Source organism: Megalobrama amblycephala, linkage group LG16, assembly GCF_018812025.1.
Source record: "Megalobrama amblycephala isolate DHTTF-2021 linkage group LG16, ASM1881202v1, whole genome shotgun sequence".
Lineage (NCBI taxonomy): Eukaryota > Metazoa > Chordata > Actinopteri > Cypriniformes > Xenocyprididae > Megalobrama > Megalobrama amblycephala.
Window position 1 is genome coordinate 40909469 of NC_063059.1, and position 14633 is coordinate 40924101.

Here is a 14633-nt window from a genome sequence, read left to right on the forward strand (position 1 = left end):
TGTTACACGCTCTCTAAGCGCTGTAAATGCTAAAAGAGTAATTTTTTGCATTTTTCATTTTATTTATTTATTTAAACAGGGACAGTATAAAATTTACATTAACCTTAAGAAGGAGAGATGCATTTTACCAGGTTGTAGCACTTATGCTAATTTACACCTGTAGTCCCTGGACAGGCTGATGTCAACAAATCAAGTTAATAATACATTTATCCCAAAACGGCATTAAAACACCCTTCATTCATTCCTCAGCATGCATTTACAAATACGCTCTCACATACATGTCAATTACTAAACATTATGTGAACATGTTTGTTTTAGAAGAAACCTTATGTGAAAAAATGTTAAAATTTACATTTTCTGTGGCCATGCAAAATATCCTTTTCTTAGAATTAATTAATGATCAATATTGAGTGTTCACAGGACAAACTGAGTAATTGATTGTAATGTTAATGTAGCTACATCAAGTTAGTACAATTAACTGATCCAAATATTCATAATTAATCATAACATGTTATGAATAATTGTTAATATTTCCCTTTTTGAGCTAATTTGCTACACATTTGTAGACGCTTAAGCTCTTGTGCAATGAATCCACCGCCATGGTCTCGTCAGTCATCTCGTCACATGAACTCTGATTCCTGCTGCACTACATACAACTCTGCAGCTTGTGTTGGATGAGCTGGATGGGATTGAAGTGACCATTATCCAACTGAATTACGACAAGTCATTTCACTCGGCGGCCATCTTTGAAACGCCTCTCGGGCATGTAAGCGCAGCTCCAATCGCTTTGAATGGGGAAACATCAAATTCTCCAAAGCTGTTCGCCAAGCTTTCGATTAAATTTTTAGATTTGAAATCACCAATGAAATCTGACAACTGTCTCATAAATGTTTCTAAACAAGATGGCATTTTTCAGGCTGGATCAAGTCGTCATGAAATCAAAATTGAACCTATTTACTTTGTTGCCGCATATTACTAGTTATTACGGATTAGTCCAATTTTAAATAAACTGTTCCTGATAATTTACTCACCCCCATGTCATCCAAGATGTCCATATCTTTCTTTCTTCAGTGGAAAAGAAATTAAGGTTTTTGATGAAAACATTCCAGGATTATTCTCCTTATAGTGGACTTCAATGGGCACCAAACGGTTGAAGGTCAAAATTACAGTTTCAGTGCAGCTTCAAAGGGCTTTAAACGATACCAGACGAGGAATAAGGGTCTTATCTTTTTCTTCAAAAAGCTTATGCTGTATGTCCTACGCCTTTCCTATTCTACTTACGGAACGAACGTGGCGGCAGTTTCGTTTTTTTCCATAAGTAGAATAGGGAAGGTGTAGGACATACGGCGTAAACGCTTTGAAGAATGCGGAAACCAGAAGTACGTTCAAGGTGATAATTTGTGTTTATAAAGCATATACAGTTGCATTTTTTTCGAAAATGACAGATGGTTTCTCTAGATAAGACTCTTATTCCTCGTCTGGTATCGTTTAAAGCCCTTTGAAGCTGCACTGAAACTAATTTTGACCTTCAACCGTTTAGAGGCCACTGAAGTCCACTATATGGAGAAAAATCCTGGAATGTTTTCATCAAAAACCTTCATTTCTTTTCGAAATTAGAAAGATATGAACATCTTGGATGACATGGGGGTGCGTAAATTATCAGGAAAAGTTTATTTAAAAATGGACTAATCCTTTAATCTGTGCAAGTTAATACACAGAAAAAAAGTGATAATCTTTAATCAAAATCTGAAAAGTTTCTTCTCTGATGACGTCAGTTTGACGGCTTGGGCTGAAAACGCTTAAACCACTCCCCTCCAACCGTTAGTCTATGAGCGAGAGATGGAGAGGAGGAGCGCTAAAGTAAATCCTGTCCTCTATTCAATATTCTGTTTCACTTGGAAATACGTCACAACACTGGAGAAAAGTCGTTTGCAACTTCCGGTTCACACAGACTTTAAGCACGCATCTCTATAGGAAGCGTGCATCTGACTGTTTCTATAGGAACCGGATCTTCTGACGGCAGCTGCAGTGATGCGATGACTTTAATTAGAAGGCGGGACTTTTTCCGCCATATTGCGTGTTGCACTTTCTCCCATTCATAATAATAGGAGTTCTATATATGAAGTATTTGGTATTATATACTAACCTGTAAAAAAAATCATTAGTCTCAGGTCAGCCTGAAGTTTGGTTTATTGAATTCATGGTAAATATTTACATATCACCACACATTTCATTCATAATATTCACTAGTTGGTAAGCAGTTTCCAGCAGTGTGCGTGTCAACAGTGCGTTGTTTGTAGCTCATTTGTCTGGTTGTTGTTGACTGGTTCACAGGGGCAGAGGTCGTTGCCGGGGTCGTTGCCAGGTTCGGTGTTGGAGTTGTGTGTGGTGTGATGTATCGTTCCATTGGCCACAGGCTGATGCAGGTGTGTGTTCCACTGAGGAGCGATAACTCCACCCCAAATTCGACGACTTTCTTGAAAACTCACACAGATGGCGCAGACCCGCCCCTTCTGCTCACAGACACGCCCGTTTCTATCGCAGCCTCGCACACTTACGCCTAGGTGCCTCATTCCGACCCGCCCACCTTTGCTGTAGTGTCTGAGCGAGACGGTCTGCGCTTGTGTGTACCGCGTGGCCACGGACGCCAGGTCTGAATGGGAGGAAGTGCTATCGATGAGTCTTTTCCCGAGAGCGAGAGGTCGCACAGGCAGCGCGAGCCGCAGAAGCTTCCAGAAGCGAGAGTTCGTCCGCTCAGAGCGCGCTTCGTGCCAGCGGATGGAGGTGGAGTTGTTGCGCAGTTCTGCGATGTCGCTGCAGGAGGCGCTGAGCGTGCGACGTCTGACGGTGATGATGGGGGCGCGTGACGTGTGATGCAGGTACAAGCACAGACGACACTCCAGCAGACTGACGCTCTTCTCGCACAAACAGTCCGAGCTCAACACCACCAGCAGCCGCCGGCACGCCTGCATACACCTGAGAACCGACTCCATCAGGTCTGAGAGAGAGAGAGAGAGAGAAAAACACTTCGCTAATAACATCTGAGCATAATGGTAACTCTTTTATCCAGCAAAGAGGCATTAAACTGATCAAAAAGTGGCATTTTTATAATGTCTATTTTAAAGGTACACTATGTACCCTCTAGTGGTTAAAAACAAAACTGCATGCATTTTGTGGAAGAACATTGTTTTGGTTGTGCTTTGGCTCTGCAAATGAATATGGTTCTCCTACTGGTCATGAAACATTCACAACTAGACTTATATTACATCTTGTGGAAAGGGGCATAAGTCGTCTCTGGTGTCTCCAGAATGTGTCTGTGAAGTTTCAGCTCAAAATACCCCACAGATCATTTATTATAGCTTGTTAAATTTGCCCCTATTTGGGTGTGAGCAAAAACACGCCGTTTTTGTGTGTGTCCCTTTAAATGCAAATGAGCTGCTGCTCCAGAAGAGGGCGGAGCTTTAACAGCTCAACAACAACAAAGCTGGAGATTGATTCAACTCATCCACTAGCATGTGCCGTCATGTTCATCTTTTGTGTTGAATTGACCCTCGTTTGTGAAGCAGTCCGGCGTAAAATGACGGCATGTCAACAACACTCGACTACAACAACTCTTCCTCTTCTCTAAAGCAGCCCAACATGGCCCCGCCCCCTTTGTTGAGTGTTCTGGGGGGCGGGGTTTATGTAAATTTTAATCTTGAATCAGAATAACTTCTCCTCCCTCATGCAGCAACATCTCTTCTCTGATGATGAGGGCGGGGCAACCTGTCACTCACATGAGATCCACCAATAGCAAACCACAACCATCCAATCAATTCCCTACGGACAAAATCAAGCTTTTAATAACTTTAACTGAACTCCTCCGGGCTGATGACTGCCCCTTCACTACAGCAGAAAAAAGTTAATTCTAATCAAAAAATAAGTAAATAAATAAAACTAAAAATCATTAGCATGAACAGTATCAAAGCAATTCTGTCACATGCATTTCTGACAATCTGTGACCATATTGCAAAATGGGACTCTGTTTACACTTGATCTTTTACCTAGTTTACTGACACCAGAACAGTGCTCTGAATGATTAATAAATTATTAATAAATCACATTCACAAGAAGTGACAGAACAGAGTTCAACAGGAAGGTTACAGAGGAAAAAATGCCTTGGAAAATCCCCAGAGTGAAATTGATTTTTAATGTTAACTTATAAACAATGAAACTGCCTACAATCAAACAAGTTGCTGTTACTATTATAATCATGGCAAGCAACATTTGTGGTGAATTTTTGAATGCCTGATTGCTAGCAATGGGTTATTTTAGCATTAGAGCATAAAATATATTTAAAAAAGTGATTGATTATATCATTTACTTTATGAAATTAGTAATTCATTGAATTGGCTTTGAATCTAATGATGTAATTCATCCTAGAGCTGATTGTTTGGGTTCAAAGCGCTTGATTGAAGAACTTTCTAAAAACTTCCAGAATGAAGACTGATGAAAATGTGCTTTCACTATTACAATATATTAATATGTTTTTGTTTTTTCCTTCCAGAGAATTAAAACTGAGCTGTTCTGAGAGACGCCTGGCATCTCCAGACCTCGAGTTGAGAAACACACAAAAACTGATTCATTGGAGCAAGATGGCATGTGATGGTTAGAGGTTTTCCACTTCCTCCGTTTACTGATGACTGAAGGGAAAAGCTTACGCAAACATTTCATCATTCATGATTATGAGTGTAAATAATGCACTGATTCAGTATGAAATGTGTGTGTGTGGACATGAGAAAGATGATGAAATTAATAAATGAAACAGATGTAGATGCAAAAATACATTTTATTTATCAAAACAGCTTAAAAATGTGATCACAGAACATACAGGATATGACATGGTCATATAAGATGCTGCATGACAAAATGAACCAAGACTCAAATACAACTGAATGAAAACAGCTTGAAGTTTGTTATGGAACATGAAAGAAGGAATGAAACTTCTGTCATACCATAAACTCATCTGAACTATCTTGAATTGTCCAGACTGATTGTGCCCCCTTGTGGTTGAGGCTCAGTGACACACTGTAGTCACACACCATATTATCAGACAAGCACTCATTCAATCCCAGAATGCACCGCAATGAGAAGTGAACAATCCCAAACCTCTAGAGCAGGGGTTCACGAGTTGATGAAAAGCTAATAATTAGGTCATAATTATGTATAATTAAAATAAATAAATACTTTTAAGTTAAAAAAAAAAAAGATGAAATATTGTATTTGTTTACTTGCATGTCATGTGACCATTAATGGAATTATGAAATGTGTTGTTAAATTATTGAAATATTTACTTAATCTCAGAATGAATATTTAAGGTCTGACTGACAAAGATTTTAAGTTTGGCTGACAAAGTTTGGGAATCCCCATTATTACTGTTGGTAACTACAGTAAAACTATTAAAAATAGTTTTCGTTAGCTGAAAAAAATAAAAGAAAATAGAAATATAAATATTAGATGAAAAACTTAAATATTAAAAAACCTTATATTTAACGGAATTTAGAAATGGAGTTTAGAATTTAGTGCCTTGGTAAATAACGGAAATAAAATAAGTTGAAGTACTATAACGGAAATAAAAAATCTATATATACATACATGTAAACATATATATAAACCCGATTGTGCTCGCCTGAAAGAACAAAGTCAAATAACCCAGTAAAAATATAAACTAGTAAAAATGACAAAACCACACAACAAAATGACCAAAACTTAAACTAAATAATTGATAAAATAATACCAAATTAATGATGGAAATCCCCCCAAAAATAATAATAATAAAAAAAACTTAACTGATATAAAATAAGTTTCAGTTGAAGTACTAAAATTGAAATAAAAAGATAAACAGAAATATACATAAAAACATAAAAATGACAATTATTTAAAATAAAATTACAATGAAAAGTGAAAATATAAAAAATAAAAGCTAATTCAAAATATTAATATATACTATAATAGTATAAAAATAATACTAAATTAATGATGGAAATCCCTAGTAAAAACATAAAACTTAAAAGTAAAATTACTACAACTAAAACTGAAATAAAAATAAAAGAAAGCATACTTTGCTTCCTTCCAGTTCCTTACACACACCACATGAACCTCATTTAAAATAACCATTCATAAAGTTCGAAAAGTGAATTACAAGTGCTGTTTACATTAATCTCGCGTCATAAAAGCATTCTGAGGTGCAAATACTTTCTCAGACTCGGCCGAACGCACAAGCGCTCTTCTTTGTGAGCATTTAAGCATTAGCCTAAAAATGAGCCTAGAGCGCCATCTGCTGTTGAAAACTAAACTCAGAATCGATTTGCGATGCATTTGGAAAATATCAGAAACGATTCACGAATCGCGATGCATAAATATATATATTATATAACAGATAAAAATGACAAAAGCTCATAATAACATTACTTAAACTAAAATGAAAAATATATATCAAATATATATCAATATATCAGAATTTGCTCACTGTATAGACACTTAATAGTCAGCAATATTATTGAACTGACTGCACTGACACAATCGAAAGAGAGCTGAACTGACACTGTTTTCTCCACAGCTGTTTTATAACTCATTTCATAATTGACGAACTTTATGAACACAGTTATTGAACGGAACTGAATCAACACTGAACAATGACACTATTGTCTTACTTTTAGAGCTTCTTTACAGCAGAACTGAACTCTGTTTGCGTCACCGAATCATTATTTTCTTGTTTTGACACAATAGTGTGTGATGTATAAATAAAGCTGACTGTATGACTTTCTGTAAAGCTGCTTTAAAATAAAAAAAGTGTAAAAGTGCTTTACAAATTTGACTATATAGGGAATCGAGAGCGATTCCGGACACGACGGACGTCTATAACGCACTTGTACAATAGGATTCGATTAGTTTCTCCTTTACAGGAGGTGTGTTTTCGGCGTGTTTTGTGTGTTGTGTGATGTCTGGCAGTGGCATGTGTTTGTCCGTGTTCCTCCTCATGGGCAGCTCGAGCTGCAGTAGTTTCCAGAAGCGTGAGGACAGAGGGGCCGATTTCTCGCCCTGCCAGCGTATGAGTGTCAGCGCCAGACGGGCCCGGCGGAGCTCTTTGACCCAGCTCTTCCTCTGGACCGGTTTGAACTGGATCAGAACCACCCTGAGGCTGCCGCCGTGCAGCATGCTGGTCAATCCGGCCTGCAGCTCGAGCAGCGCCTGTGTCCCACGGACAGCGCTGCACGGGCTCACAACAACCACCAGCCTCCGGCTCTGACCCACAAACCTCAGCGTATCGTCTGTTATAGCTACACACAGATACATGTTAATACAGATGCACACACACACACAAACACACACACACACACACTCATGAACATACTCTACACAAGTCACATGAACGCTTGATCATATGCATGTATGTCAACAGTTTAACTAACTTGCTCTGCATGACAATATTTGATTGACACTTCAATCTATCATCCACTATTCAGGACACGAACCCACTATTATAGATTATATTTTAGATTTTCAGTTTAGTTTCATTTTAAGTTAGTTTGTGATGTGCTTTTGTCTGTTTTATTATTATTATTATTATTATTATTTAAATATTACTATTTCAGTTTTAGTTTAGTAAATAAAAAAATAAAAATAAAAGTTTGTTTACATAATATATGTGTGTACTGTGTATAATAATTATGTATATATAAATACACGCATATACATGTATTTATTAAAGATTTTTTTATTTATATATAAAATATTTATATTTATATATAATATAAATCATATATATTGGTTTCTGTGTGTATATTATATATATACACACATGCAAATATTTCTTAAATATATACATGTATGTGTGTGTGTATTTAAATATACATAATAGTTAGACAGTACACACATATTATGAAAACAAATTTTTATTTTGGATGCGATTAATCATTTGAAAGGACTAATTGATAGTAATAATAATAATTTCAATTTATACTACAATACAAATTACAATACTAATAATTATGCCTTAAATTCTCCTTTTATTTTGGCGGAATACTGCTAAAATGCAGTTAAACTCCAATTATGGAAATATGTAAATAAAGTAATGAGAATATGTAAATAACATAATGAGAATATGTAAATAATGTAATGAGAATATGTAAATAAAGTAATGAGAATATGTAAATAATGTAATGGGAATATGTAAATAACGTAATGGGAATATGTAAATAACGTAATGAGAATATGTAAATAACGTAATGGGAATATGCAAATAACGTAATGAGAATATGTACATAACGTAATGAGAATATGTAAATAACGTTATGAGAATATGTAAATAATATAATGAGAATATGTAAATAACGTAATGAGAATATGTAAATAACGTTATGAGAATATGTAAATAAAGTAATGAGAATATGTAAATAATATAATGAGAATATGTAAATAACGTAATGGGAATATGTAAATAACGTAATGGGAGTATGTAAATAACGTAATGGGAGTATGTAAATAACGTGATGGGAGTATGTAAATAACGTAATGGGAATATGTAAATAACGTAATGGGAGTATGTAAATAACGTAATGGGAGTATGTAAATAACGTGATGGGAGTATGTAAATAACGTGATGGGAATATGTAAATAAAGTAATGAGAATATGTAAATAACGTAATGAGAGTATGTAAATAACGTGATGGGAGTATGTAAATAACGTGATGGGAATATGTAAATAAAGTAATGAGAATATGTAAATAACGTAATGAGAGTATGTAAATAACGTAATGAGAAAATGTAAATAAAGTAATGAGAATATGTAAATAACGTAATTAGAATATGTAAATAACGTAATGGGAATATGTAAATAACGTAATGGGAGTATGTAAATAACGTGATGGGAGTATGTAAATAACGTAATGAGAAAATGTAAATAAAGTAATGAGAATATGTAAATAACGTAATTAGAATATGTAAATAACGTAATGAGAATATGTAAATAACGTAATGAGAAAATGTAAATAAAGTAATGAGAGTATGTAAATAACGTAATGAGAAAATGTAAATAAAGTAATGAGAATATGTAAATAACGTAATTAGAATATGTAAATAACGTAATGAGAATATGTAAATAACGTAATGAGAAAATGTAAATAAAGTAATGAGAATATGTAAATAACATAATTAGAATATGTAAATAACGTAATGAGAATATGTAAATAAAGTAATTAGAATATGTAAATAAAAAAAATATGCTCCCAAATGCACCTTAAGGAATAGTCCACACGATAATGTAAATTATCCCATAATTTATTTATAAGTGTAAATGACTTTCTTCTTTCAGCTGAACACAATCGGAGTTATGTTATTTAGTCACGTTCCAGCCGAAGGGTGACCTCTGACCCGATGTATGATGTAGGCGTATCGTAAGCTTAGGTGAGAACTGACGAAGCTCAGAGGATAAGAGCAAAAAAACGCTGGTCATGAATTAGAAGTTTTATAGTTTATAAAATTACAAATATGGATATTTTTCTTACAAAAACCCATAGCTTCTCTTCAGAAGGCCTTTATTAACCCTCTGGAGTCGTATGGATTATTTTTATGATGGATAGATGCTCTTTTTTTGCTTCAAAATCTCGGCCCCCATTCACTCCCATTATAAAGCTTGGAAGAGCCAGGATTTTTTTGAATATATCTCCGATTGTGTTCGTCTGAAAGAAGAAAGTCATATACACCTCGGATGGCTTGAGGGTGAGTAAATCATGGAATAATTTTTATTTTTCAGGTGAACTATCCCTTTAAACTCGCAGCGATGGTGTTCGCTGCATTTACTGTGAACCACTCCGTATGTTTGCCGTCACACAATACTCACTTCCTCCAGGAAGACTGTCCCGGTCGAAGATGCAGACGGAGTAACCGAACTCTGTCTCCAGGACCCTGCGCAGCGTGGACAGCACAAACTCCTCCTCCTCGCTGTTGCGTGCGTATGAGATGTACACGTCATACTGCTTATCATCTGCACAGAGACACAGACACTGAAGCTCAGTTTGATCGTAACTGAGCCTGAACGTCAGTGAATGCGTGTTTGTGTTCTCACCTGTGTATCTCTCATCCGAGCCGAACCAGGAGCGATAGAGCAGCAGAAGCTCGAGCCAGAACACGTGATAGACGACGAACATCATCAACATGAGCGCCAGAGTCACACCTAAACCACAGCCCAGCTCTAGAGTGGGGACATACACTACACACACACACACACACACACATCAAATACACACTTCTCTGGTCAAATTTAGCTCTTTTTATCTCAACTGGCATGGAGTCACAGGTTCAAGGGAACAACCTCTGCTCAACAAAATATTAACTAAAAAAGTGACTAAACTTTTAGTCTTATCAATATTTGCTTCCAAAACAAACATTATGGGAATACAGGGTCCAAAATGAACATATAGCAAATGCCAAATGTGAGTGAAAATCGATTTTGGAGAGTAAATTGTTTTTTATTTAATACAATATCTAATGAAAAACCAGCAGACTTTATCTAGATAGCCTGAAGTTAGTTTGTTTCTCCATTAAACTCCAGGTGGCGACAGATTCACTACTTTCAGAAGTTAAAATTAACACTTTTATTCATCATTATTTCATTATTTCTGAAGGATCATGTGACACTGGAGTAATGATGCTGAAAGTTCAACTTTGATCACAGGAATAAATTACATTTTAACTTTTATCTGTTTTTACTGTATTTTTATCAAATAAATGCAGCCTTGGTGAGCAGAAAAGACACTTTTAGAAAAAATCATACTGACACCAAACTTAAAAATCAAGCATTCTGCGTTAGTTCAGGCAGGCCTCGTAGTCAAGCTCCGCTATCAGCTGATTCGCAAATTCTAACCCCACCCATATCAGCTGATCCGATTTCTATGGACTCCATTGGCAACTCTAAAATAAGGCGCATTACTTAAACGCAGCTTCCGTCTCTCTGCTTGCTTGGCTGCTTCCACTGCATGCTGCTTGCAACCCACCTCCTCCCCAGCTCCTCCTTAAACTTGTGTTTAACTTAATCAGTTGCCATTGATGCACGCTCTGTTCTCATTAGGGGGATTTTGTGCTGCTCTCCCAGTTAAAAAATGGGAGGTTGTCCCCAGAAGCTGCTGCTGTTCCCAGTCTTGGCTTTCATGGAGCTCATGAAAAGGACGGGGAATTTAGAACAGAGCCATGCCGCCAAATGTAACTTTAGCAAAATATGCCAATAAAAAATTGACTAAATTTTGTCTCTTGTAATTTTTGACTTAAGTGGTCCTGACTGAAATATATTAAAGCTGCAAGCAGAATTTACCAGGGTTCAAGCATTTAAGGCCTTTAATAAACACATATGCGTAAAAAGATATTAAGCTTTATTTAGCAAGCATGTCACCACTTAAATCACAGAGGAACAGCTATGATATATGCTAAACCAAACACAGAGCTTAACCCTCAGGGGTCTGAGGATTTTTGGGACCCTGGAGAAGTTTTGACATGCCCTGACATTTGTGCTTTTTTCAGTTGTTCATAAACATATTAATGGAAAAAGTGTTATTACACTGTATTCAGCACAAACTAGGCTACAATAATATGTGAGGAACATGTATGTACATGTTTGTATTTTTGAAGGAATAACGTTAATGCGTGGTTATTGAAAAAACAAAAAACTTAAGTCACTGAAATAAAGCCAAAAAATATATATTAAATCTTTGTTCACAAGACTTCTGGGTATTTGATGTTGTAGACTAGAGTTTTTGCTTCAAAATGAGGTAAAAATTATGCTGCCTACTCCTTCATATAAAACAATAGAGAGATTTAAATTTTCTAAAACATCTTTGGTCAAGAAACACAGTATGCGTGGAGGCGTGAATCATCATGAATAATGGGTGATTCTCACTTGAGAAGACAAAAGAATCGCATAAAGAGCTCTAATGAGCTGCATAAATAATGAGGCCTTTCAGTCAGGTAGGCTGTGAAAAAACCCTCTGTAATCATGTCTCAAATCTCATCATGGTGTAAATCAAACATACAGAAAAAACAGCAATACTGTGAAATATTATTACAATTTAAAATAATGGTATTCTTTTATATTCTTTAAAGTATAATGTATTTCTGTGATGCAAAGTGTCTGAACAATTATGTTACCTCTATGGCATTTCATATAGGCTTTTAGCTTAAAAGCATGCATATTTGGAGAAATATTGATGGACTCTCATATGTTTGTCAATTTTCTATACAGAGGAGTAATATTTATTCAGGATTTATTGTCATTACTATGAGTGCTGGATACTGTGTTTTCAATTCATACTTGCAGCCGGAGGGCGCTCTGCCCCTTTTGTCCACAAATGCCTGAGCACTAAAGAAGAATAGGCAATCCAGGAACTAACCGAACCTATAGAGGCCAGAGATCGCTAACTATGGCTATTCAAAACACTTTTCAAGACAATAAATACACGATTGAGAGGATGTATGCATGTATTGACTGAATTTGCCTCTGAATAGCGCTGGCTCCGTGGGCGTGGCCGCATTAGCGGATAATGAGCTGAATCACGGCCTTCTGACATGGCTCTCTTTTCATACAGATTACATAAACACAGAAGGTTTGTTTTCGATTTAACTTACACGATTTAAAACCTGACATTTCAACGTTTCTTTAGACATAAGTCTAATTTTTTTGTGATTAGTATTCACTAAGTTACAGTTCATTTTCTGAGAACTATCAGATTGGAGTTTGTTCAGAGGGAGACGAGAGATCACGCATCATGTTAGTTTTCTTTATTTTACAAAAAGCACAACATTTTGTTGTTACTCTGAGTGTACACAAATAAAAGAAGATATTTGAAATCAACAATGAGGTAAGAAAATGCTTATTCCAGGTTTCCCCCTTTAAAAATAAATTTTGGAATGGAATGGAATTTTAATGTTATATTATTGCAAAAACATATGTCAAATGAACAAATGAAGTGGTAAACCATGACAAAATGTGATCTGTAATGATATTATAAGGATTTATATAGTTTAAAAGGGATATTAAATGACAAAACCTGCAAATTCAGGAAATTGCCATTACAAATACAAGAACACTGTCATTCAATATATTTTTAACTGTTAGAGGTAGCTATTGTCCCGATTTCCATGAAATTGCTTGTTTAGAGTCATGTCACACGTGCTTGCTTATTTTCAGAAAGATCTGAGCATTCCTCAGATATAGGCTTTCAGGGACACTCAAGGCCACATTTTGAAATGACCCTTTTATATCTGCTAATGGAAAAGTTAAACTTTTTTTGATCATTATTAAACAGAGTCCAGAGAAATGTAGTGCACTAGTTTTATTCAGATTGAGCAAAAAAACTATGACTAGTGTGCAAAAGTCTCCAACTGCAAGTTACTGCAAGTCTCCTTAAAGTTTCACATTACTGATGCTGTGGCACAATTGTCATTATACTTCAACAGAAATTAAGTGATGAATAACAAAAAAATGTGATTGTAATCATTATAATAGTGATTTTATCAAGTCTAAATATGCATTATAGAACAATATTAGTGTGACAAAATGACTACTTTAACCAGCAGGTGGCAGCAAAGGACCAGTCATTGGCTCACTTTCATTTTAAAAATGGTCTGTTTTTCGTTTAAATTACATTTTCCATGTTAAACATGATTACACACACACATTGTACATTAATGCAAGTCTTGTCTTTCTAACACCATTTCTGGTTTCATACTGAATGAATAAATGAATGAAAATGAATGGGAATTTGGTTTTTCGCTTATATCTCGGGAATAGGATGTCGAAAAATTCTGAAACTCAGAGGGTAGATAGTGTTTAACAAGCCCTGTTGAAGGAGACCATCGCTGGGGTAGTGAGTGGTGGGGGTCAGGAGTTACGCCTTGTTAAATGCGTATCTCAAGAACGCCCAGGCCAAATCGCTCCAAACTTGAATCGTATCTAGTCTGGAAAAAGGCCTTTCCAACGAGTCCTTCCCCGAGGTCGGTGATTTACAGCCGCTTAAATTCGGGGGTCCTGCGAACTAGCGATCATGATGATGATATTTAGAATCATATGTGAAGTTACGAGTTTTCGTTTAGGATTTATAGGCTTTTGAGGATATTTTGCCACACCCATTTTCGAAATGACCCTGTTACAGCGACCCAAATGATAAAGTTCAACTTTTTTTGATAATTATTGATCTAGGGAGTCCAGAGAATTGTCCTGCACTGGTTTTGTTCCGATTGGGTAAAAAAACCAAGGACTAGTTCGCAAAAGAAGGTTTTTCACATATTTGCGAATAATTAATGAACGATCTGATTGACAGCATTTGTTCTTGAGGCGAAGTTGTTCAGCATGAGGAGGTCTGTCAAATGATATGCATATTGTCTGTATGTGTGAAACACCACATGATTACAGAGGCGTAAAACTCGTTAGCGCCAACTAGTGGCTGATTTCTATCAAAATTCTTACAGGCCTTTAGGACCATGAGTCGAACATGCCCACCGAGTTTCGTTCTGATCAGCCTCCATTAACCTTATCTAATAGGTGCGCAAACTTCACTGGGCGATGGCGGCCATGTTTTTCGAGATATGCCAATGTCCTCACAGAC

At 36.1% G+C, this 14633-nt stretch overlaps 1 protein-coding gene across 4 annotated transcripts in view; it reads right to left on the bottom strand.

Moving 5' to 3' along the window:
- Nucleotides 1–2178: 2178 nt before the first annotated feature.
- LOC125248378 (interleukin-1 receptor accessory protein) overlaps nt 2179–14633 on the bottom strand; it is a 36761-nt gene continuing 24306 nt past the window's right edge. For 3 of the 4 annotated variants that reach the window (XM_048160209.1, XM_048160207.1, XM_048160208.1), the window contains 3 exons: nt 10106–10249; nt 9881–10024; nt 2179–2998 (listed from right to left, as the gene is read on the bottom strand). In XM_048160209.1, coding sequence (XP_048016166.1) covers nt 2280–2998; nt 9881–10024; nt 10106–10249 — 1007 coding nt within the window. In that variant the 3' untranslated portion in view covers nt 2179–2279. Of the gene's footprint in view, nt 2999–5968; nt 7320–9880; nt 10025–10105; nt 10250–14633 lie in introns of those variants that run through there. The other variant, XM_048160210.1, reaches the window with a different exon arrangement.